General features: G+C 37.4%; 1 protein-coding gene across 5 annotated transcripts in view; it reads left to right on the top strand.

The window, feature by feature from the left end:
* Positions 1-27,463, top strand: part of Glrb (glycine receptor beta) — an 83,119-nt gene that overhangs the window by 37,369 nt on the left and 18,287 nt on the right. For all 5 annotated transcript variants that reach the window (XM_063260875.1, XM_063260876.1, XM_063260877.1 and 2 more), the window contains 6 exons: positions 22-128; positions 1,675-1,742; positions 19,773-20,002; positions 20,103-20,185; positions 21,575-21,715; positions 26,716-26,868. In XM_063260875.1, coding sequence (XP_063116945.1) covers positions 22-128; positions 1,675-1,742; positions 19,773-20,002; positions 20,103-20,185; positions 21,575-21,715; positions 26,716-26,868 — 782 coding nt within the window. The remainder of the gene's footprint in view (positions 1-21; positions 129-1,674; positions 1,743-19,772; positions 20,003-20,102; positions 20,186-21,574; positions 21,716-26,715; positions 26,869-27,463) is intronic.

The following is a 27,463-nucleotide window of genomic DNA, read 5'->3' as shown; positions in this document are numbered from 1 at the left end:
TTTTTTTTTTTTCTCACACAGTCAGCAGTCGCCAGAGGACCTTGATCGAGTGCCTCGCAACTCTACCAGCGATATCTTGAACAGAATGCTAGTCAGTTATGACCCCCGGATACGACCAAACTTCAAAGGTCTGTTGCCTACTCCCCGCCCATCAAAACCTCCTCATTCAGTACAGTTAAAGCTTGCTTGGGTCTGTGTGCGGCCATTCTCTGTGCTACTCAGAACAGTAGGTTTTCAGATTTACGAGCAACTGTCTCACAGTGTGCTTAGGCTTGGAGCAATTTTAGTGCCTAAAATATCCAGTGATAAGCAAAATATTCTAAAAGTTATCTATCTATCTATATAAAACTGGTTTAAACAAAACAAAACAAAAACAAGAGGTATCCTGTGAATTAATAGGGCAACATCTGTAAGTGGTTTCCTGAGTAGTGTGCGTTCTAAACTTAGGCCATGGATATTTTCATTTATAGACACAAATGTTATAATTTATAGAACAGCCATGTACTCATTTAGAGAAAATGAGCCATATATATATATATATATATATATATATATATATATGGTTTTGTTTTACTTTTGTTAGTATTTTACATGGATAAAAAAGTCACTTCTATCTTGTACTAAAAAAATGGCCATGTGGTTTTAAAATGTTAACTTTTAAGAACAAAGTGACTACAACAGAGATTACATTTATTCCAACAAAATATTTGTTATTTATTACAGTTTTCAAATAAAAACATTATCCTTAATTGACTATTTGTATATATTGCTTTCTTTTGTAAAACTTTTGATGAATCATGAAAAAGCTGTGTGGAAAAAATTTCCGGAAACTAGTAATTTTTATTCTGGTTCAGGACAGGTAGTGATGTAGATGAAATTAACATTTTAAGGTGAGATTTTATTTTTCTTTACAGAAGAAAGGTCTGCCGCTGCTCCCAGTCAGTTGAAGTTACACAGCTATGTTGTAAACACATGGTTTTTGTTCATTACCAGAACCTGTTCATTTATTTCCACGTGGTCACGGCTGGGGCTGCCACAGGTCTGCCTTGGACCCACTTGCCACCTGTTTCTCATCAGGCAGTGGTTACGTGGCTGAAAGATCAAGTTCACATTTCCCCTTTGATAGCCCAACCAGCAGCCACAATGAGCTGAGAAAAGAGAAATAAATTTGCAACCTAATACCTTAGCTCTCCTTCCCTGAACTTTCCAATTATTTTAGAATAGGTCAGGTAGTAGTCTATGCAATGGTCATGTTACATGTCTGGTTAACTTTGCATTTTCATGAATTAAACATTAAAATATAATTATTACACGTAGAAGTGATTGAATACTGTTAATTTATTTAAGAATTCAAAGTGTAGGAATGTAGGAATATCAAACTTCATTTTCAAAGACTTTTAAAAAGAGTTATTACAGCTTTGTAAAATAAATGGAGAGGCAAATAAGATATTTTAAAAGTAAACATATTTTCCAAAATGAGTAGCAAACATATACAGCTCAACTCATGTTTTATTTGTTTTATGATCTCTATTTATAAAAGTAACAATAACAGTTGTGAGCTGATTTCATGCCAGAGGGATGGAAAAATATATAAATTAAGTGCACAACCATATTATGAAGATTGTAATTAAGTTTTTTACAGGTGCTAAATATATGCTTAATTTTTATTCATAGGTGTTCCTGTTGATGTAGTAGTCAACATTTTCATTAACAGTTTTGGGTCCATTCAAGAAACTACAATGGTAAGACAACAATTAATTTAATATTTTTAGTGGTCAAAATGTCAGCTAGTCTAAGTAGCACTAAAATTAAAATATTAAGAAGGCATTCTAAGGAAAAATTGCATGTCCTGTCTTGCTGTCTATTACTTAAACTCCTTGGTTTTGTTCACTTAGGGATTCTGACAGCTATATAATTTTTCAATTCCAATTTAGCCCTAATTAGCTTCATTGCCACTTAGAAGCCTGGGAAAATTGTTATCTCCTGCCTGAGAAACAATGATTGGATACCACCTTCGGAAAGGAAAGGATTTATGCAACAAAAACTCTTCAGCAGCAGCAGTGTGTCTTCCTAATATACTTATGTGTACATAAGTATATTAAAAAAGTCTTTTAAGTATTTGTAATTGTTTTTCTTCCAGTCCCTAGAGGACTATTTTTTTAGTCTCTTTTGTGCTAATTGTGCCATGCATAGAGGAGAGAAGTCTAAAAAGCAAAGAGAAAATCAATTTTCATACAGCAGGGAAACCAAACTCTCTGGAAAAATACAGTCACTAGTGGGAAGCCAGAGACAGAAAGAGTAATTGGCAGCTTCCTGTCTTGAAGGAAATTTGGAAGTTTCTGGGGAACGGCTGCTGCTGGAGATGTCCTCTATAAAATATCACTCGCAGAACTCCCAAGTGCAGAGCGGTATGGCTACCTCCCTCCACTTCTTAAAAGACTTTTCAGAAGGTCCACACTGGCCCTCAGGGCTTTAGAACATTAGATTTGAAACCACAGCTTCAAATAATTCTTCAGGCGAGAGAAAGAATACCCAAGGTTTCTTTGTATTTTGTTGGGTATTTGTGATTTTATTAAGTAATGTGTACGGTTTGGTTATAATAATTATGCATCCCTAGTGGCAGCATAGAATAAAAGCAAATTTAGATTACATTTTAATTTTACACTGCTTATCTGTGTCTAGTGAGGATAAGAACTTTTATATTGTTTTTCCTAGAAGTACATATTGGAGTTCCTGAGTAACTGAAATTCTTAGTATGTGAACATACCTAGAGGGTTGTTTAAAAGAAGATTTTGAGATCAAGTCTGCATTCCCTCTGGTGAATTTTTAGTTAGGTGACAAAGCCTTAGCTTCTAGGTCACCTGAAGATTGTTCTGTCATGCAGCATTCTCCTTCAGTGACCATGTGCTGTTACCCCTAGGTGCCTCGCTATTCAGGAGTAAGAGATGTCATTTTCAAAAGGTGAAACTTTAAGAGGCATTCTTCGCTGTATTTAGTCTCCATATTCTTCTCCATACCCCTGGTAGCTCATGGGATAAAATTTGCATTTACCCTAAAACACCAGTATCAGAATATTTCATTCTCTTGGAAATTTCTCCACATTTTATGCTGCTTACTTTATAATCAGGTCCAAAACTGATGTGTTGGCACACATCTGTCATCCCAGCATTCAGAGAGGCTCAAGCTAGAGAATCACACTTTCCAACCAGCCTAGACAATGGAGTAAGTTAGCAACACCATGCCTAAAACATACGTGTGTGTGTGTGTGTGTGTGTGTGTGTATGGTTAAGCATATAGCTCAGTGAGAAATACTGGTTTCAATCCCTACTACTACAAAAACAAAAACAAAAAAACCCAAAAAACATCATAAAGAGTTTGCATGTGGCTAGTGCAAATGCAAGGATCTCTTTTTATTTGATTTTACTCACATAGTTGGTAGCTCAGTGGACACCGTCACTGTATCTGCTCCTCGCTGAATACTGGCTGCTTTCTAAATAACAGACCCTTGACTGTTCTGAATTGCAAGTACCTGAGAGTGTGGGCTATTTTTCTTTTTATTTTTCTTTTTTAAACTAAGGAGAAAAAAAAAACTAGCAGGATATATTATAGTAACTTTTTTGATTTCCTATTAACTTGATTGGAAGTCCTGTTATACTCCCACTATCTTGTTTTGACTGATTAGGCTCCGTTCCGCTCTGTATGATACTATTAAGTATCAGAGTATAGGCAACTACTTTGAAGGCAGTAAGATTCACATTGATGCCCATTCTGGTTTGACTATTACCCTCTTTTGAAGTTTTGTAAGGTTTACAATGTTTAGGTTTTATAGGTCTTATTCTCTACCGTTTAGTTCAACCTAATGAGATAGACAATTCTTCTTAAGGAAGCAAAAGAAACTATGGTAACCATTGTTGATAAAATAACCTTGTACTCTGTTTTTACATCATGTGCTATGTCTATCCTTGGTTTTGACTGACAACTTTGTTTTATCATGTTTGATTTTATTCTCTTACCAAAAAAAAAGTAATAAGATCTATGGGAGCAATAAAACCCAAAATGTGTAAATTTTGTTGTACTAAAGAGAGGGAAAAAAAAGTGCCCTAAAGGATACAACAGCAAGCGTGTTTAGGTATGTTAAATAGATGACCATATTAATACTTTTGTTTGAATCACTGAACACAACTATTTGCAGTCTCACTGATTGAATGTTCACTTTGTATGCTTTGATCCTGTGACCTGAATAACCGTTTCAAAAATGATAGTGTGTAATCTATTAACTGGTGATATCTTACTGTTTTTTTTTTTTTTTTGTAGTTCTGTATTACTTATACCCTTACACTGTTTTTTTTTTTCTCTCTTTTTCCTTTTAAATAAAAAAAGAAAAGAAAGACATTTTCACAGGTTTTTTTTTTGAGAATTATAGAAACGATTTTATCATTTCTAACACTACTCTTTCTCATTCTCCTGCACAAGCCCCTTGTGTAGCTAACTCAAAAATTACTCTTGGGATCAGATGCTCCCCATGGAGTCTTTACCCTGCTGGATGTCACCATCCTGATGGGTCTCTTACTTTCTAGGCAAGGCCATCTGTGGCCCCTCTTGCTCACTTTGGCCTGTTCGTAGGCTGGGCTGTCACAGTACATTTTTAAAAAGGAGCATTACAAAGGGTGTATTATACCTATGTTTATTTTTTAGCAGTATTTCTATTGATGATTTATTTTGATTTTATGAGTTTTATTATATTATACAATGTGTACTTAATAGCAATATAAAACATCAATAAATTAAAATGTTAAATTTTAAATATGTACTAATGCCATTAACCTTGCATATTTGAATAAACATCAAAATTTTCTACATCAACTGTCTGCTTATGAAATCTAAAAAATAAATTGCTATGTAAACTACAATAAAAATACAAATAATACTTTACCGTGGAAATAATCTCTGCCCTAATTATCATACCTGAGGTAGTCTTCACACATGAAACCAGCATATCCATTACCTAGGCGCTGCCTATGTGGACAGCATGTGGGTTTTGTTTCCTTTTCTTTCTTGAGAGGTCATATTGCCACCTGTCTTGTCTTTTTTTTTTTTTTTTTTTTTTTTTAGGAAGCTCCTATAGTACTATTCAATGTGTACTTAAGAAAATGAACTATCAATAAAAAATAAACATCAACATTTTCTACATCATCTGTTTGCTTGCTAAATGTAAAAAATAACAACAGAAATAAATTCCTTTGTAAAACACAGTGAAAATGCAAATAAAACACTACTACAAAAATAATCTTTACTTTAATGATTGCATCTAAGGCAGCTTTCTCACATGAAGACATGTCCCATATGCGAGTGTCACTTACACTGACAGCATGTGTGTGTTTTCCTGTCTTCTCTGGTAGGACACACTCCACATCCTGCTCGTCTTCCTATTTTCTTAAGATATTCTTGCAGTGTTTCACCTGTCTGTTCACTGGTCTGCTCCAGAATTCTTTGGAGGGGTTCTTTGGGCAGATACATTCCCTTCTTTCTCTGGTTTAATTACTCACGTATCAATTTCAGTCCAAATCATTCAAGAAAATTTCACCAAGGTATTTTGTGCTTACTATTTTCTTTATAAACGATAGAACTAGTTATTCCTGCCCCGTTTAGGACTGAGTAAATCACAACCACTGACCAGTGCTTTGTGTTTCCAGTGACATCATATTTGCTGTGTAATTCCTCAAAAGCATCTATTCGAGCTTAATTGTTTTGTTGTAAAATATGACCACTTCCGATTTCATTTGTGGTAAGGATTCACTATTAATTTTTTTTTTAGACAGTGTCTTGCTATGTAGCTCAGGCTTTGAACTTGCTGTGTAGCACAGAACAATCTTGAGCTCCCAGGATCCTCCTGTCTCAGCCTCGGGAGTGCTAGGGTTACAGGTGTGCACCACGAGGCCTGCATTCACTATCAATCTTATCATCATGGTGTAATATTGACAATATCAGTACTACCTTTTTCTCCCAGAGTGGAGCCCAGTGTCATGTCTTTCGGAAAGGCAAAGATTGTACTACATATATCTTCATTGTGAAATTGCAACGTTTTTTCAGGAATCTCTCTTTGTTCTTGTGAATATTTCCTGTGCTGGTCACCTGTTGTTCTTTTACCAAAGGTAATATCGGTGGATAAGTAGGCCCAATTGTCAAGCGTGGTGTTTGGGTTACTTTTTGAAGCAGTAGCACACACTTTATGACTGCAGGAAGAAAGATCTGGTGACTGAGCTTCAGGATAAATTTCTAAATTCAAGGCATAAAATGTCTTCACATCTACGAGGGCACATATTTTTGTATCATATTTAGTTGGCATATATTTCCAGCAACTATAACAACTATGAAAAGATGTAAATTGTTCATCAGTTGTCATATATTCAGACAGCATATGAATTGCTTGACAGCTTAAAATAAAACTTTCAAAAAATGAGTGAATAACAGTCAAATCGTACTTTTTTCTTTTCATCAAAACGTAGGCAGTTCTGAAGGAAACTAAATGTCTTGTCATTATTGATGTAAAATTGTCAACCCCACATCTGTCACTTCTCCATAAGTCCTTCAGATTCTGACCTTAGAATGCCAAAGTCGTCCTATTCAGGCTTTTAGTTCAGGCAGTGAAGCATCATGATAAATATGGTTTTCAGTATTACTGTTGGTGAATATGGAATGTTTTACTTGTATTTCATTATTAGTGTATTGCTCAACATCTTGCACCATATCATCCATTACAAACAGTTTCCACCATTGAATCAGTGTTGGCATGCCATCCACTTGGTTTCACCCCTGGCAAGAGCCTAATAACATTTTCTGACCTGGTTCTAAAGTTAGATGATTCAGGTACACATGATCATTCCGTAGCATTTGACTAGCTGAACATTTATCTACATTACTGTTTCCTTCTTCATCTGACCAGGGTCTTCATCCTGGCGCATCTCGCTCTATGCTACTGTCACAGCCTCTTTCCTTACGTGATCCAGGTTATCGTGGATTGCTGAGTCATGGATGACTCCCTTTCACCCTCCTTCCTGTGTTGTAAAAGTGGATTTTTGTGTGACGTTGTACTGAACTATGCTAATTCTACAAGAAGAATCAAAAGAAAATAAACATAAAACGAATTATAAATACACAAAAAGGTAACACAGCATATACAGTGGGTAAAACTCACAGGTTGACACATTGACACATGTGCGTACACTTTGCCTTTCCACCACCACGCGGGTGAACACAGAGATTGCTTCCTGTGTTTCTCCAGCGCAGCTACTAAGATGCAAAACAAACAACAATTCTTTCACAGGGAGAGAGATTAAGCACCTTTCACAATACTATTGAAAAAATGAAATACTTAAGAATCAATCTAACAAAGGAAGTAAAAAAAATCTCTACATTAAAAATTGCAGTACTCTGAAAAAGAAGATCGAGGAGGATATCAGAAAATGGAAAGATACCCCTTGCCCATGGATCAGAAGAACCAACATAGTGAAAATGGACACATTCCCAAAATCATCATACAGATTTAATAGAATCCCTTTCAAATACCATTAGTATATGTCACAGAACTAAATAAAATTTTCCTAAAATTGATTTGGAACAAGGAGAGACCTCTTACAGCAAAGGCAAGGCAGGAGCATCACAATCCATCATGAGGGCTACTATGATAAAAAACAAAACACAACAGTGTGGTACTGACAAAACAAAAGAAACAACAATAACAAAGAAAACACTTGAGGATCAGTAGGACAGATCATAAGAACCAGAAACAAGTCCAAACACACTTGGTCAGTTTTTCCTTGACAAAAGCATAAACTCATTCCCTGGAAGAAAGACAGCCTCTTTAATGCACCGTGCTGAAATACTGGCTCCCTGAAAGCAGCAGTCCTGTGGCGTGGTGACTGCTCCATGGTGAGGATCCTTTGGTCACTGACTTGCAGACCAGTGTAATACCCATAGTAGAAGTTGATCCTAAAAATTGTTTCAAAGAACATGAAGTATAACAGTGTCCATGTACATTTGTGACATTTAGTAGCCTTCTAGAAATCTTCCCTGCAAGGATCTGCTGAAATAAAGGAAGCATCAGTATTGCCTGCCTTTTTTCTCTCCAGTTCATACCTTCTTACCTCAGTGAGCACTTGTTACTCAGGAAAGCACAGTGCTGGACTTGGAGTCTGAGGGTGGACGCATGTATCCAGTATAGAAAAGTAATTACTGAATAGCAGATCAATCAAGATTATCATCACTAATGTTGCTGTCAAGAAGTTGCAGCTGAGATAGACTCTTTGAGTGCTGAGTATTGCTTGAACTGAAAGTAAGCTCACCTAATTTACAAATCACAGTTGCGTAGCAGAGGAAAAATCCAAGCCAAGTGCATACTCCTGATGGTCTGTTGCATCTCTGTGGCTGTTTGCTCCTTTGGCCTGTTTCGTGGTCTCTTTTTGTACCTTCATGGTTCATATTCTGCCAATGGGTGTGTTCATTTGCATTCCATTACCTTGCACTTTTGTAAGGTATAATTATCTATGGCATGAGTGGTATTTGTCTGACATACAGACATTAATAATAGCATCACCCAAATCACCCAGTAAATGTGGCTGTGGAAATCTCAAGTCCCTTCCAATTTTATCAGCATCTGTCACATTATCTGGGACAAGAGTGAGAGTGGTTGACTAGCATGTAGGTGACATCTCTACAGATATGTTCATGACATTTGTTGAATTTTTTTTCAGTAATTCAGTTCCTACTTTTGGATTAGTCTGGTGGGCTTTTTATTAATGAAAACTTGAACTATTGCAGTCATGGGAGAAAAATGGATTTATTGTCGTACTCTATCCATAGGCACTTTATCTCATCAGAAATACAGAAGGCCTCTTTCAGGGAAATAAGAGGCTGATTATACAGTCTGTTTTCTTTCTTTAGTTTAGGCATGCTTTGTAATTACATTGAATTATTATTGCAGTACAATTCATGATCCTGTCAGACTTTCTGAGCTTTTCTGCCGTCTGACTTTTCATTTGTTTTAATAATAGGCTTCCAAGTAATTTTGGGAAACACAGCTGTGCTTGTGAAGAAAAAATATCATCTTTGAGATCGGCTTCCAGAATTTATTTCTAGTTCTTTGCAACTGCTCATCTTTGTTTTAAAACAATTTTATTTTTATGTATATATATATATATATATATATATATATATATGGAGCCACTATAAATACATATATAATTTATATGTATATGTAATTCATTCTATTTTACTGCTTTTGTTTTTTTGCTGCTGTTGTTAATTTTCTTGCATTGTCTTATTATAAATGAGAATAGACATTTCTGTCACTGTTTTTCCATTTTTTATCTTCATTGATATTATTTTTCATCTTTGATATGGAAATCACAAACCACAAATTATTTTACATTCAGTTTTTCATACTATTGAACTTGTGATGTTTTTGATGTGATAAGATGAAGACCCTTAAGATGGGGGAAATTATGATTTAGTCACGTAATCATAGGACTCCTAATGAAAGAGACAGGTGATCCGAGATCATGGTCCTTGCAATAATGAAGGGAGCAGGAGTAGGAATGGAGTGGGGGAGGATCCGGGCTCATTATGCACAGATGTCCCCAAAGGCCGGCAGAGCCAGGAAATGAATTCTGCTCTCAGCGCCTGTGAAGCCGCCACCCCTGCAGACACAGACACTGAATGTAGCCCAGGGAAACTGATTTCGATCTCCCGCGCTAAGAACTCAGATAATATACTTGTGCTGTGTTAAGCCACTGTGTTGGTGATTTTGTTATAGCAGATGAGTATTTCTTAACATCTTCCCTCCCAAATCCTTTCAGGAAAGTGTCTGATTATGCATTGTTTTCTTCCTAATTTATTTCACTTTTTCCATATATGAAAACTGAAAACCTCCATTAAAAGCTAATCTTACTAAAGAAACTGAAAAAAGTTATGTTTTTAGTAGCTAAAAAATACTATGGTCCCATCTCTGTCCACTGTCTTCAAAATTTTCCCCAAATTGAAAAACAATATAATTTCTCTTTGGTATTTGCTTCTTTACTTTTTCCTTCTAAGCTATAGCGTTCAGAAGCATCAGTGATGGCATTTCACAAGTCATAGTACTGCGTTAGCCAATGAGGCATGATGAGACGTGTTCTACTTTTATTTTCTTTCTCTAGCAACTTGGTTATTGTCATCAATGGAAACTGGGAAACATGAATTAATTGCGTGAAGAATGCTATCCTTCCTAACCTGTCACCATGTCACAGAGGCATTTTTTGTCTTTGTATTAGGTAGAAGTGTGTTGGGCACTTCCTGCACACTCAGCCTCAGCCGATTCCCACTTTCTATAGTCTGACTGTTTTCCCCCAAAACTCACAATGAAATGAAATCAGCATTGCAGTGTTACTAAGCTGAGATGGATTCCTCATGAATTAATTAATGCCATTCTAAGGGTCTTATTTTCCCCTTGTATTTGCCACTTTTCCCTGACTGGGACAACATACTTGACATACTTAAGTAAAAGGAGGAAAGATTTGTTTGGCTCAGAGTTGCAGAGTTCTGGTGCAAAGAAGGTGGGCTCTGGGCAGGAATGTCCTGGTGGAACCCTGGGCTGAGTCCAGCTACCCATCTCCTGCCCACCAGGAAGCAGGGCATTTAGAAAGAGCCAGAGAGCAAGGGCCAGGGTCAGGCATGGTCTGCAAGGTCACAGGGTGTTATAGTTGATACACTGTTTCTGGTTGAGCAGTTCAGAAGTTTAACTGAGAGACTCAGCAGGGACCAGGGTTCTTACTTTGTAAACATCCTCATCCTGTGCAAGAGGAAGGCAAGGAGATATTAGTGCTATACCTGCCCTGGAGGGCAGATAGCAGCCTGCATATACTGTAAGAGAGAAGAAGAGGCTTGCTCTCTCCTCCACTCTTTTCCCTGACGGCCTTTTCGCTTTGGCTGCTACTTTGAAGTGTTGCCCCAGTGCCATGCTGCCTTGCCTCGGAGCCAGCTGTTATGGACTGAAACTTCCACAAACTGAAGCTAACTAAACCTTTCCTTGCTTCACTTTGGGTGTTGGGTACTTTGTCTCAAAAACAAGAGAAAAAGTAACCAAGACACACAGCCACCACTGTCTCCAGATGGCCCTGGCCCTCACAGCTCAATCCCATCACCAGCTGATGGGTCCATGTGACTGGCTCACCCTGCTTTCCACTGTCTGAAGGTGCTCTTGGAAAATACCCTGTGTGAGGAGCAGACCCCCAGGACTGACCTTGGACTCCTCAGCCTGTTCTGTGAGTGACGAATCACTTGTTTATCCTGGTCTAGAGTGTTTGGTATAGTGGCAGTGGGGGACCAAGACAGAGGGTGTAGTCTAGCCTGCTAGGGTGCGCCCCTTGGTCAGGGTTCCTAAAAAGCAGCCTCCTAGCTAGATATGCACAGATTTAGTATTCAGGGTATGGTATTAAATGCCATTTAACAAAACTTCAAAAATAAAATTTTGAGAAAACTCACATATAATGTAAAGAGCTTTGAGTGGCCTTCTTTAAACCTATAGTTCATCTGCTATACTCTCATCTTCCTAAAAGATAAATATTAAAGCTTTCACGTCATGCTTATTACAACTGTGTTGACATAACTGTAATTATAATGCTGCCAGAGGTCTTAAGAACTGATCAGTTTCATTTCTTTGAATGCTATTTTTATCATAATGCAGGCAAATGACAGTGAGCCTGGCTGGCTGGCATATGTGAGAGGGAAGTAAAAATGACACCAAGACAGCACATTTGACAATATGATAAAATGTGTAACAGTGTTGCAAAATGTAGGTCAGCTGTTCTTAGCAGTAAAATATAGTGAATGAAAGTGCACTGGTTATAAAGTCTGGCTGGGAAATGTTTTATTGCCTATAAGGAGCAGTTTAATTTGTGTATTAATTGGTACTGAAAAAATTGGAGGATGCCCATTTTACAGGTAGTGACTAATAGTGAGCTATTTGGAAGGAACAATGAATAGTGTTTATTACTATGTACTTTAAAAACAATTAACTAATTTCCCACTGATCAATGTAACATATCTCTGATGGGATTCTGTTCATGGCAAGATAAATGATACATCTATAATTATTGTGGTTGAATAATTGAAAATGAAAATAGGTTTCAAAGACAGTTACTTCAATATAGAGCATTTGAAATGCTAATAACTAGCAAATATTTTGAAATTCTCATTAAACATTAACCAAAGCATAGTAAATAATATTTATTTTTATTCTTGAGTGAGTCGTGAAGCCAAGTAAGTACCTTAGATTGTAACATTTTAAAACATTTTAAAAGAGGTTTCAGCTTGCTATAACTTGTGCTAACGCATAATAGTATATTCTGTTCATTAATGATAAAAAAATATTTGATCCTCTTTTACAATGAAATAATAAGATCTACATTGAATGGATAATAAAGCAGGTTATCTCTAGTTTTGAGTGGTGCCCATTAGACTGTGACCTGGATGGAGAGCTATTTAAAAAATAGAGATCTGAGCTGGGTGTGGTGGTACATGCCTGTGATCCTAGCTTCTTGGGAGGCTGAGGCAGGAGGCTAGTAAGCTTGAGGCCAGCTTGGCCAAGTTGGTCTCTATCTCAAAATGCAAAAAAAAAAAAAAAAGGGTAGTATGTAGTTCCATTGTACAGTACAGTACTAAGCAGGGCAGGCACAGGGAGGAAGGGAGAGACAAGAGATCTGATTTATTTTTATGCATTGTTATTACACTTTTAATATTGTGCCTTCAAGGGAGAGGAGCTCAGGAGATGGTACAGATGTATTTTAGCACTGTGTACTGTGTTGACCTTTGTTACCTAGAAGTAAATTACCACAGACAGCATCCCTGGTAACAAATGTATCAAATCAATGTTTATATGAGGGATTGTCTTAGTTACTTTTTACTCCTTGCTGAGACAAAATACCTCATGCCCAAAGTTGGGAATGGAAAGGTTTGCTTCTTACAGTTTTTGGAGGTTTCACTCTATACTTAGTTGTCTCCAAGGCAGGGTGGCAAAGTGGCACCACACTTCATGGCAGCTACAAACAGCAAGCAGAAACCAGCAAGAGACAGACAGAGAGAGAGAGAGAGAGAGAGAGAGAGAGAGAGAGAGAGAGAGAGAGAGAGAGAGAGAGAGAAGAGAGACCTTCTTCCTGCCCTTACATTATATGCTGGCTCCCCCGCTAGGTGGGTGTATCATGACATCATCAATCCAAGCTCTAGGCAATGAACCAATCACAAATGCACAGTAATATTGCATGAGGCCCAGGGGTCACCAACATAAACCATGACAGCGATTTTCTGTCTGAATGTACTGCAGACTTAGAACTGCTCTAAAATATATAGCCTAGTATTGAAAACTGAATCTAAAAGAACAATGCATAGTAAATGTAGAATAGTTTGGTCTGGCACCAGAGAGATGCATTTGTTACAAGTGGTGAACTACTGGTATCATTATCACCATAGTGTGTAATATGATGGCATGGGTCCATCAGGACAATGCCACCCATGAGATTTTCTCTGGCCAGAAGAGTTTCTGTCTCTCATTAGTTCACCCCTTCTTTCCCTCTAAGTCTTGGCATTCATTGACCTTTTATGGTATCTGTGTGACCTCCTTCAGCGTATCATATAGTAGGCGTCCTACAGTACTTAGCCATTTCAGATTGACCTCTTCACTGAAATATATATATATAATATATAATATATAATACATTATATATTATTGATATTATACATTATATGAAACTACTGAAATATATATAATATATATCTTATATTATATATATTATATATATTATATTTAATACTAAACAATATTCCATTTGTCCCAATGTATAATGATTTATTTAGCCACTCATCCACTGGAGGACACAGTGGTTGCTTCCAAAGTTTGGCAATCATGAACAAGGCAGTTGTGAACCTCAGTGAACAGGATTTTTTCAGTGTTGTTTATATCCTTTATCATCTACTTTGGGAAAATACCAAGTTGCTGAGTCCTGTGGTAAGAGTGTGTTTAGTTTTGTAGGGAAGGGTATTCATAGGTCATTGAGAGGCCCGTACCATTCACTGCATCAGGGATCCATGGAAGTTCCTGTCGCCCCAGGTCCTTGACAGAATTAAGTGGTGTCTGTGTGCTGGCTGTGGGCCTTCCCTGCAGGTGAGAGGGATGGCATCTCCCAGTTTTCTTACTATTTCCCTGGTGACAGGTGCTGAGAATCCATTCATAGGTTATTTTCCCATCTTTCCATCTGCTTTATGAGGCATGTGAGTGCATGTGGCTTGTTGGCTTCATTTTGCATTTTAAGAGTTCTTTGTATATTTATCTGATTTTAAATTCCGACTGTCCACTGTTACACCCAAACCTCTGTCTTCTGTTTGGCCTCTTTCTTAGTGGTGCTCTTGATGGATGTTGTCATTTTGGGTATCTTGATGCTTAGTAGCTCCTTTGTGATTGATGAAATTGCAGAAGAGCCAATGACCTTTGCCTCCCGCTTCTAACTCTCACATCAGCAGCTGCCAAAGTTCTGCCTTCTCCTCAGGACCCTGCTCAGACTCCTGGTTTTTCCTGGTCCCTGATGTGTGAAGTTATTGCCTATTCTCTCCAGAAATGTATTACATTTGTACTAGCTTTGGGGGCTTGTGATAACTGAAGGACAGAGTCCTCCAGGAGTCCCTCTCAGATGGGGTGTGTGGACTTTAGAACATGCGTTGCTGTTAAATGTACAAAAGGACCTTTGAACATAGCCCAGCTAAATCAGCAGTTCTGGGACTTCCTTCATGGGTAAGACGAGTCTCAGTGTTTGAGCGCCTCATTCGCTCAGCCCGTAATGGAAGTTCACGCTATTAATCTGGCTTCTCAGTGAGATCCAAGCAGTCCAGAGACCTCAGACTTGTTTCCTAGTGCTCTGTGGTGTTGGTCTCTGTGTGACAAGCACCTGACATGTTTCACGTCTAATAAAGATGCCTGTGCGAATATTAAGTAGCCAATAGAAACAGCCAGCTGGCAGGAGAAATGAAATGCTTTTGATTGTAATGCCAACATTTTTGAAAAGACACCAATAATATGAACAATAAATACATTAAAAATAATGTGTGAGTGTTCACTTTGTCAGGGTTTCTGGATTAGTCATAGCATCTCATTTAAGTGGTAGGAAAACCAGGCCCTCACTTGATCCATAAAATTTTGCAGTTCAGAGCAACTAAATAGCTTCCCTTCCATAAGATAAAAACTGACGTGGCACATAATTTAAACCTGGATGATTTTTTTTTTTTTAACATCGAACACCTCTCAGGGCCAAGGGCATGTGCCATACACTTGGTTAGTTTAACGGATCCCTAGAGTCGGTTAGATGTTTCTTCGCACATTGATTTTTGTTTGTTTCCTATTCCACTGACTCCTATACTCTCTTGTAGCTATTTCTGTAAAGGTCAGGTCACTCACACTGTGTCTTTAGTACCTAGTGCATGCAAAAGAATTCATGGCTGATAAATACATTTTGAAAGAATAAATGACTAAGCCAGTCAGTCACCTTGAGACTGGAAGTAATTTAAATACTTTTCTAACAGTGTTTGATGTGATCTGTAGCCATATTCCCAAAGACATAAGAGGAGGAGGAAACAAACTCATACATTAATTTTACACTATTTTATTTAATCTTCCCACTAATATATTAGTCCATATTAATTTTTTTTTTAAATTTGCTCCAGCTTCTGGAGCAAACTTCCTGACATCCACAATTTAAAGGAGAAGTTCATTCAGCCAAGTTCCAGAAGTTTCAGTCAGGCTGGGCTGGCTCCAAAAGAAGAGGCCAGGAGCAGATGTGGCCCCAAGGCCATGCCTCCAGGGGCTCTCCCAGCACCCCTGGTTATGCCTCATGGATCCCCAGGTGGCTCTCAAGCCCATAAACTGACATTCACGATTCATCATTACTGTGTTTATCAAGAAACTGAGCACAGGGGCTGGGACATTGGGGCTCAGTCAAAGCCTCCCGGGTTCAGTGGAGATTTAAATCCAGACCCTTACAGTTTTAAGCCTACATTGCACTCCGATCACTTGACTTTCTGCATAAGATGCTAATGTGATCTTGGAAAAATCATTTCATGATGGTGTCTAGAATAAAGAAGGTTTGACCATGAATCAAAATGCTTTATCTTTCTTTTGCTCACCACAGATGGGCTTGATTTTGGAAAGGTGCCTAGTACCGAGCAGGGCTTCTCTGGGTAACATGGGGCCTTCTGCTGGTGATGGGGCTTTGGGGTCAGAGTGCACATAAGTGACATTAAGATATTATTGCATTGTGTGGAAATGCTTATTAAACTTCAAGAGAGATTCAGGAAAATGAAAAAAATGGAGAAATGCTGTTAAAATTGCTATCGTGATCTTTAAAGAAAAATTAACTTTGCTGTATAATTTTGGATGAATTGATTGTATATGCTGTTTTAGAAATAGAACAGAGAATTTTGGTCCCAAATGTGTGTGTGCAGGGGTGGAGAATTCAGTGTAAATTAATTTCTGAACTTCAACTCGAGATGTGACAGGTAGCTTATTTTGTAATTATACAAAATGTACTAAAGAAAAAGCATTGCCGTAATGCCGGCCAGGTATCTTGAATATTATTATAAATTGTTGATATAATGTCCTTGGCAGCTAATTACTGATAAGCAAACCAGTGCATATTTTGAAAGTTAGTCATTTTTTCTACAAAATAGCAATGCAGTCTTAAAAATTCCATCTGTTTACATATATGTGATATTCTATTAAAATAAGAAAATTTAATTTTAGAATAAAATACAGCATCGTTTTTCTAGGCACAGTTACAGAGTTTTGGGAGCTATATCCAGGTAATGCAGAAAGGCTCTTGTCAAGCATGGATGGTTTTCAAGCTGTTCGTTATTTTATTTCTTTTTCATTCATCCCTGTGTCACAAAAGGATTTGAAATACATAATAATTGTAAAATATAAGGAAATCATTGAAAGGACTTTATCACTTTGAAATAATCCAAATCTGATTTTTAAGAATCAATAAAAATTATATGTGGTCTAACCAAATTTTTAATTTTTGATTAACATGCACCAGATATATATATATACTAGGGGTGCCATGAAATATTTCACTATACATACACACTATATAATGACCAGATCAGTTTACTTGCCATATCTATTACCTTAGTATGTTGAGGTTTTTTTAAATAAAACACCAAGCTTGAGTTACTATGTGATGCAGGCAGATTGAATCTTACTTCACTACTTGTAGTTTAGTAAATGTGTAACATTATTTAGTGTCTTGCCCTTCTCCAAGTAGCACACATAATCTGCATATAAAAATAAAATTATACATACAGACATGAGCATGGGAATTTATGAAGCTTTTGTAAAGTCTGTGCTCTTCGCTTATGGTTTCTTTCACAGCACATACACATACACACACACATACACACACACACACACACACACATATATATATATATATATATATACACACACACACATATATATGCATATATATAGTGCATGCATTTATGTCTCATAGACATGTTTTCAGTTATTTAATAAAATATGATGTGCTGTTTCTTCCTATTTATTTGAATTTTGATTTGATGTTATGATCTAATTCATTTTGATCATATCAAAAGGGTCTGAAATGATAGTATTATATAAATGTTAAATTACCAAAAATAAGGAAGACACTGAAGCCCAGCGTAACTTACATCTTGAAAACCTTTGTACACATTCCAAGTTTAGTAGATGAAGTTAGAACCAGAAGACCCAAGCGTGAGCCCTCAACGCTGGGTGTGCTGTGCACCCAGCCAACCCCTGATGTGTGGAATCCATCATTAGTGGTGTGTGTGTGTGGATGTATTACGGTGTAACAAACATGCTTGGTTCATATATTTTTACAATCACTATGTCTTGACAAAATTCAGCTCACCAACGTCTTGAAATTCTTGCAGCTCAACAACTGACTAGATAACCAAGTAGTGAGTAAATTTTAAAATAGTTTTCAACTGTGGTTAAATGTCCCTGCCAATACCTTTAGGAACTTTGCACTCATTCTAATCTGTTGAGCAGCACCTGAAGCTCCTCCTGACTACCTAATTCAGACTCTCTATAGTCATGTGCAGGTAGAGCTATTGCAGCTATTCTCTGACCCGCTCAAGAATACTGTCACTGTCTGTGTCTGCAGGTCTCATAGCTTGTGGATTCAATCAACTGCAGATAGAAAATATTTGAAAAAACATTGCATCTGTATTGAACGTGTACAAATATTTTTCGTGTGACCATTCCTTAAACAACACTTTCTAACAACTACTTCCATGACAATTATATTATACCTGGTGTTATAAATAATTGAGATGATTTAAAGTGTATAAGAAGAGCCAGCCCAGTAATCCCAAAATTTGGGAGGCTGCTGCAGAAAGATTTGCATTCAAGGCCAGCTTGGGATACCTAGTGAATTCAGGCCCAGACTGAACTACATAGCAAGATCTTGTCTTAAACAGCAACAACAGCAAAAGTATTTGGGAAGAGTATGTAGTTTATCTGTAAATGCTATGTTATGTTTTTTGGGAAGGATTAAATATCTTCAGAGTTTTCTATCCATGAGGAGTCCTGGAACCAATTCCAAGTGAACATCAAGAGATTATTGTGTGACTGAATGTAGTATGTATAACACATACATATGCACAATATTATTTTTTAGTTTGTTCCTGTATCACTTACTCTTCTCTAGTTGCTAAGATAAAATACCTGATGCCCAAAATGAAGGGAGGAAAGGTTTATTTAGGTCACAGTTTGTAGAGGTTTCAGTCCACAGTCAACTAGCTCCACAGCAGGGTGGCATGGCTGAGGGGCAGTAGTTCAAGATCACACAACACAGAAAGAATAAGAGGCAAAGCGAGGATGAGCAAGCCTGTTTCCTCCCTTCTGTTGTACACAGGATAGCCGCCCTAGGGTGTGTCCTTTATACACCCAGCATCTCCCTGCCTCCTCTTGCACCAGCTCAGGATGTTTACAAAGTGAGGACCCTGGTCTTCTTCTGGGTCACTTAAACTTCTAAATTCCACAGATTGACACTGTAGTTTAAATAGCCACTCTGGGGCATGTCCTCTACACCTTAGGATGTACAAATGCTGCTTAGTTAGACTTCTGAACTTCTTAGGTTGACACAGTGTATCAGCCATTACAGTTCCTTAGCAAAAGACAATTGGAAATATTTTCCCTGTTTCTTACATACTATTTATTTTATTTTATTTTTATTTTTGGTACCGGAGATTCAACTCAGGACCTTGCACTTGCTAGGCAAGCATTTGTGCCTCTGAGCTATATCCCTGGCTTTTTTTTTTTTTTAACCAATTCTTAAGTAAAGTTTGTGTTACTTTTCCTTGTGCTTCTATGATAATGCAACCTAACCAACTGAAATTATTGGTATGTATATAAATGTGAAGCCATTATTAGTAAAGATATATTTTGACAGTTGAGTGCTATGAAATAGTGATAGTGAGTAGTTAGACACAAGGGTATTTTTGTTCTACAAATTGAACTTTCAGTAACCCATCTGCTATGACCCTGGTTGGCATTAGGAAAGCAAAAGTATTGGTGTTACTGATCATCAACACTCTTGTTCTGGTGCTGATCATGTTCCTGTAACAGCAGGGAGCACAGATGCATACATTTACTACATTAACAATTGAACTTAGCAATAACTCCACGCATTGCTTTCCTTCTCAATTTCCAGGACTATAGAGTGAACATCTTCCTGCGACAAAAATGGAATGACCCCCGGCTGAAGCTCCCCAGTGACTTTCGGGGCTCAGATGCACTCACAGTGGACCCCACGATGTACAAGTGTTTGTGGAAACCTGATTTGTTTTTTGCAAATGAGAAAAGTGCCAATTTCCATGACGTAACCCAGGAAAACATACTTCTCTTTATTTTTCGGGATGGAGATGTCCTTGTCAGCATGAGGTGCTCTTTTACATATTTGCACATTTATGTCTTCCTTTTCCAGTTCTGGATTACAGAGGTGTAGCTGTGTAAGTTCCAATTTTCCTGTTTCTGCTTTCAGGTTATCTATTACTCTTTCCTGCCCTCTGGACTTGACCCTGTTTCCCATGGACACACAGCGTTGCAAGATGCAGCTGGAGAGCTGTGAGTATGCAGGACTGAAGCGCCTTTGGGAGTTAAAGTGGGTTCTTTCTCAGTAATGCATTTGGCTAATGCTGTTGATCACACATGGTCATTAGCACAACTTTAGAGAAACCAGAGTGATTGTGTATTATATTAATTTTCATTAAGACAAACACAGCCTTCTGATTCCAGTCTGGTTTAGTTCAGCTGTTGTACGTGTGTATACTTACAAATCATTCTGACTGCTGTCTTCATTTCAATGGGTACCACAGCGAAATTAATAAAGAAAAGGGAACCTAATTAAAATAAATCTCTTGATGTTAAAAACCGCATTTTCAGCAAAGAGTGTGGAAAACATTGTAAATATTCTGCAAACCTAAATGAATAGTCATGTTCTGTAGATACCTAGGTAAGATACAGATTTTTAAACAAAATTTGATTTTAATGATTTTATTAGGTTATAAAATATGCACTGAACGTATTTATGGACGTTTTCTATAAAAATGTTAGTTCACTGTAATGATTATCCTAGATAAATTGAAAAATTAATACTATCATAAGGAATCTCTAGATTGAATAACTGTATACGATTGTGTTTCTGCAGAGTAAAAATGAATAATAACCTTATAAAATTTACTGCATATCCTTGTTATAGTGTTTGCTTCAAGTTGTTTCATGGTTTCTGTCATTTTTAACAATGTATATGGAAATAGATCCTAAAGGTTGACAGCATTTTTCCTTTCTAACTATAAAAAGAGATTTTGCACATGTAAGTATACATATATACGTGTTTTTACTTGTGTTATCTGTGTAAATATGTGCATATATCTATTTGTTCAATATTTGTTCATATCAAATATTTCAACTGTATCTTCACATATTAATTCTATTTATTAGATTGGTGGAAGTATTGTTTTTAGGTGTATATGTGCTTTAGGTTTCAGTGCCTTTAGGAAACTTGGAAGTGATTTCAAAAGATCAAGTGCCTAAACCCTTGGATTTCTTTTAAAAATGTCAGATAACATGTTGTATGATGGTAAATGTACACATTGGGAAATCTTCAGTCACTACAGTTTTATTGATGAGGGTTAACAATTCAGACGTAGGTGAATATTTATACACAATATTATAGGATTTCATTGTAGGGTTCGTATTGATAGTGTGTTGTTCTTTCAGCTTCTTCTTTAAGACGATTGTCTGTAACTCTTGTCTAAGTATCAGAGGTGACGATCAATTCTACTGCCCTGTAGCATCACCTATGATTTCATACAGGAAGAGCCTGCTGTCTTATACTTTCACAGTTTAACATTTGGATTAGTAAGCATTAAGGAAAGTATGAGATACTAAGGAAGCCTTCACAACTGAATGGATTTCAGTCTGACGCTGGTATTTGTTTATTTCCGCTTGCAGTTGGTTACACCACTGATGATCTGCGATTTATCTGGCAGTCGGGGGATCCTGTTCAGTTAGAAAAAATTGCCTTGCCTCAATTCGATATTAAAAAGGAGGACATCGAATATGGAAACTGTACCAAGTATTACAAAGGCACCGGTGAGTGGTAGTGATTTATTGTTTTGCAGCAGGATTTCTATCCGTGCGTGCTCTCGGGACACAGTGCTCACATTCACTGGGAGCTGTGCATGGACGTCGCTCACGTTAACTTCTTTTTCCATTCACTCTTCTTCCTGCCTGCTCTCTGAGCCTTTCAAAGATTCACTTTATTATGATTGTGTTCTAAGGGAAGAGTAGAATAAAACTAGTTAAAAAGAAGTTTACTACAAATGTTTTATCTTCCTATTCATATGTTAAATCATTCACTACAGATGTTTCATTATTTAATCACAAGACAGGTTGATTTTCTTCCTGTAATTCTGGTGGTAAGAAGTTTTTGCTTTTTAATTTATTATTTTTTAGCCTCTCTCTGTGTGTGTGTGTGTGTGTGTGTGTGTGTGTGTGGTGTGTGTGGTGTGTGTGTGTGTGTGTGTGTGTGTGTGTGTGTGTGTGGTGTGTGTGTGTGTGTGTGTGTGTGTGTGTGTGTGTGTGTGTGTGTGTGTGATGCTGGGGATTAAACCTGGTCTTTACACCAAGTTTTTGTTTTAGGGGTTTTTCTCCTGGAGGATACACAGTGCCTGACACCGGTAGCATAAGGGAGGAGAAGATGATTTTGAGCTCGGTCTGTCCAGGAGTCTCAGTTCGCACCAGGGAGTAGAGCCTGGAGGAGGCCAGGGATAGAGATAAACCCCTTACTGGCCATGCCCCAGTGACTTGCCTCCTCCCACCAGACCTGACCCTTAATATCAGGGAGCTCTGTTGCCTGTGGTCCAGCTACCTAAGATCCTCAGCTCCAGCCACATGAGGCTTGAGGGAGACTTCTAGGTCTAAACAACCAACGAAACCCTCACCTTGTCTTTTTTAGATTTTTGATTTTGAAACCAGGTCTGGCTAAATTGCTTAGTTATCCAAGATAGGATGGAGCTTGCAGTTCTCCTGCCTCAAGCCTCCCTGAGTGCTCTGATTATAAGAGTGAACCGCACACTCTGACACTTTGTTTAAATGAATGCAAACTCTCCCAGGCAGTGACTTTCTAAGATGCTGCCAAGAAATTTTATTTCTGGTAAGATGTAATTTGGGCTAAAAATTGTGGATATGAAGAATGTAATCCCTAGGTCTACAGCCATTGGGTTTGGGCAGCTTTTGGAAGGTAGACAGCTTTGGACTTTACACTATGCAGGGAGCAGTAGAAGTGTGAGATAATTAGACTTAATAGTCTTGGCCTATGTCAGTGATCAGCTGATTATGAAAGGAACAAAAATTAACCTCCTTCATTAAATTACACTGAACTTTTGCAGAAAATACAGTACTAAACCACTCAGGATTGTCATGAAATAATTAGTGTTCAATTTTGGGGTCTATTCTGGTAGTTACAGATCATAGAAAGTTCTAGGGAAATATGCACTCTTATTTCATTCAGCAATAGAAATCAATGTAATGCAGAATTCTAGTCATCCCATTGGTGGTAATAATCAGTGCAACTTACAAAGTGGCACAAATTCTAGCTCTGTATCAAGAAGTAAATCATGACAAAAGCTTTCAGGGGTAAATAAATGCAATGCTCAACTGTACTGCAGCATGAATGCTGACATAATAATATCAGGTGTTATTTGTGTAGATTTTAGAGAAATATGTTGTTTCAGGTAGAAGGCTACCATCATCACGTATCAAACACAAAATATGACTACAGACCTTTCTCCAGATACTAAGAGAGAGTGTATATTTGTGTTTTTATAGTATTAAAATAATTTCAAAGGCGGAGATGTTGAGGATAAAGGTAAGACTGCTCCTGATGTTCACATGCACTGACAGAGTATATAATATTTATAGGTCAGCGACCCTTTATCTTATTGACCCTGTGCTATCTGAGGAAAAGAAACATAATTTAGTAAACTACTCAATGATGAAGTCATGCATATACAGATTGTTAGATATGAAAGTTATCGTACAGATATTCTGACCTGGCCGATACCTTATTTAACACATGAAGTAACTGAAGCCCAGGATAACAGAAGGACCTGTGGAATGCCACCAGGTACATTCGTATCTGGTCTGCAATTAGACATAGCCACCCCTTAGCCAGGTAAACTCTTTGCCACTGAGAGTACAGGTACTTACCACATTTGACGCTCATCTGACAATTTTTTAAAAATCTTGAAATCACAAAAAGTGTTTGCAGGTATTTTGTAACACAGATATAAATAGTTTTTTAAAAAATTTCTTTCCACATTTAGGTATTAAGTGCAGTGTTTTGGGTACTGTAACAGACATAGATATTTTAAGTGCTATAGTTAGGTATTATATGCCTTGTAAGGCTTAAATAATCATCACAACAATCTTCTGAGATAGTATTTTATTATTGCCTGTTTGACACAGTGCTCTAATAAATTAACGAATCTTATTTGGCTAAGGTTATGCCCTGGCTGTGCAGAATGCGACTTGATATGTCATTGCTACCTTCTCTGTGAAGTCCTGTTCGAAGGTGGAAAGGATTCACACATTCAGACCACATTTCAAAATGAACAGTCTAAATTGCTTTGACCAATTTAAAAAAGATTCTATTGATTAAATTGCATTTAGATATAAAATTAAATTATCAATTTATTTGTCATTTGTGTTCATTTTTTTTTTTTTTTACTTTTATGATTTTTTGTTACAAGTCTCCATTTGGAAGACTCGGCGATAAATTAAAGACAAATTAAACTCTTTATAGAGCTGTGTTTCATTGTAGTAAATGAATAAAATGAACACTTTAGGTCTGTGGAAGAAAGTAAAAAGGAATGGTGTGGTGGAAAGCATTCAGAAGATTACTCAACAGTTACCAGTATAGGAGTCTGTCAGGTTTTGAGTCATTATAAGTAAGTTGCTGAAATCAGGTACTTTTATCAGTATTTACATAAATCATCACTGGTTATAAGTAAAACACTACCATGTGTGGATGATATTTATAAAGATAGGTTATTTAGAATACATGGGATTCTAAACAATGTCCTACTGTAGAGCGTGGCATATAATGATTGCCAGTATATTCTCTGATTTTGCCCGAATGACTCCACTCTGAGCATTATTGAAATTATGTTTTTCTATGACTAAAGAAATAACCACAGTGAAGAAATATATGGGAAAATAAGTACATGAAAATACATAAATTGGAAACCTGAGTGAATAATGAAACAAAACCTCACAGGAAATAGAAAATAAATTGAATTTTCCCAGTGACCATTTATAGCAATTAGCTGGCCACCTGCCCCTCATAAAGGTACCAATGCTAGGGGGAGATCAAAGAAGGCCCAGAAATGTTTCTCATAAAAGTTCACGGAGCAAACCACATTCATATCACACAAGGGCTTCACTGGTAAATGTATCCGGGTCCTGTGAATCTCATCATGGTGCCTTTGAAAAGGTACTTGATGGAAATTTAGCTTAAACCACAAGACTTCAGTTCTTTAGGCTCTCATTTGAACTGTAAAATTTTATTTCACAGCGTGCTACTTTGTACTAATCGTTGGGACAACTGAGGCTGCCTAAAAGTCTATAGTTTGTTAAGAGACAGATATGTGTTAGTCTCAATTTCCTATGCAGTAGGTGAATCTAAAATTAATCTGAAAAAATGATAGGGTTACAAAGCAAGCTGCTTTGGAACTGCTTTGTGGAAATTCTGTGATCCTTCTTCATTTCAGTGGTGGTACTTACAAAATATTGTACTTTTTAAGTATTGCATATCATTATTAACTAAAAACACATGTTCTCTTTGGTCTGGGAAGAAAAGTTAAAATACTTGATGAGAACAAAGTTCATTGTTCATTGTCTGACTTTTCTATATTAAAAGCCTGTGGACAACTTAATGTATTGCCTAGTTCTATTGAAATTAAAGTTAGGAAAAAAGCTCCAGATTTTTTCGCTTGTTTTTGATATAATAGGGAAGTACTTGTAATTACATTTTAGTTCAGTTTTAAGCAACTAATAATTTTTGTTCCATGTTCTACCTTTCTAACCTCTCAGAGGCAGCATTTTACACTGGAAAAAGATTTCTCATTTGAATTACTTGTAAAGAAGATGTAGGTAAATTTTTAGTCAGCTTTTATTAAGATTCTGTTGTGTGCAAATACTGCTCCAGGTGCTATGATCGAAAAATGTGAAGATTATTCTAGCACCCAGGCAGGTGTGCAACCCAGGTAAGAAGGCTGTATAAATGTTACTACTCTCTCTTGGGTAGTGGAGAGTAACACTGTTCTTTCCTCCATAATTGTTTCAATTTTGAGTGCAAAATTATTTATTATCATTTATTATCACTTATTATTTGTTGCAGTGTTTAAAATAATTGTGCATTTTTTCAACCGAAAAAAAACTATACATATTTTACCTTTGTGATATTCCACCTAACCTTACTTTTGTTATGTAGTGAATGAAATTCTTATCTAAATGTTTGCATTTAGGCATTAACTTTATATTTTAACTCCTAACTGGAAGGACCAAAATATTTTTTAAATAATCTAAAATTTCTGGAAATAGCATGGAGCACTGTCCGTATGTTGGTGTTGCTTGTTTTCTTTCTCTGGTGGGCAAAGCCTACCACATGCCCTCCTCTCACTTATGGCTCCAGCTGATGCCAGGGCAATGGTGGACTTAGCTATAGTGGCTGTGTCTGCCTCCACATGAGAAAGAGAATTACTTTCCCCATCTAGAGGGCATTGGAGGGCTCAGAGGGCAGGAAGGAAGACTGGCTCTGAGCACCCTGTGTCTTTTGTGCTCACAGTTTTCAGTCCGTGCCTGGACACCAGCAGTGTGGAGCAGCAGGTGGGCTCTCGAGGGTCAGGGCGGAGGAGGTGGAGTGGGTTCCACACCGCCTTTCTTTCACATCTCGTCCTTAGACAACAGCTTTGGTTGCTGGCTCTTTAGCTGAACGCCCAACAGCTGCTCTTGCCACCTGCGATGCAGCCGTGAAGCCACACGGCGCGTGGGTGCATGGCTCACACCTGCAATGTGTCTGTCTCCCACAGGCTACTACACTTGCGTGGAGGTCATCTTCACCCTGAGGAGGCAGGTAGGCTTTTACATGATGGGCGTCTACGCCCCGACGCTGCTGATCGTGGTCCTCTCCTGGCTGTCCTTCTGGATCAACCCTGATGCCAGCGCTGCCAGGGTACCGCTGGGTAAGGCCCTGGAGCCTTGTGTCCGGGATCGTTCATGTGCCTTTCTACGTGGATTCTCGCGTTTATTTCACCCACAGGTTTCCAGATTTCTAGATGAGCTGTAAATGGTTAACATAAAGTGTTCATAATACTCCCTTTTGATGTCCAGTTCTCATGCCTGATATTGACAATTATCAATTCTTTTTTCTTGATCCTTCTAGGTAAAGGCTTATTAATTGTATTTTTTTTTTTTTTTTTTTTTTTTTTTTTTTTTGTCTTTTTTCGTTTCTATCCCTGTGTGTCAGGGAAACACAGAATTGTGGCAGTGTAGTTTGTCTTGGAAAATTAAGTCAGGCTTTTATTTATTTACTTTTTTTTTACCAGTAAGCTGAGTCAGAGTTTGACACAATAGAGCAATTGAAAAGATGTTTTACCACCAAATGAATGCCCATGAGTATAATCAAGTTTAGCAATAATTGAGAAGATCTTAAACATTTATGTTCCCCTCCACTTCCAAGATGGAAAGCATTGGGACCTGTATTAGTTTGTTTCCATTTGTATTTTTATTAGTACATGTTTGCATTGTGTGTTGACTGCCTCCCCTCTGGGAAGTTGG

This window comes from Cavia porcellus, unplaced genomic scaffold (assembly GCF_034190915.1).
Source record: "Cavia porcellus strain 051 isolate PalLab524CR breed Dunkin Hartley unplaced genomic scaffold, mCavPor4.1 scaffold_14, whole genome shotgun sequence".
Taxonomy (NCBI): Eukaryota; Metazoa; Chordata; class Mammalia; order Rodentia; family Caviidae; genus Cavia; species Cavia porcellus.
The sequence above is the reverse complement of the archived record's forward strand: the minus strand, read 5'-3'. Positions and strand labels throughout refer to the sequence as shown.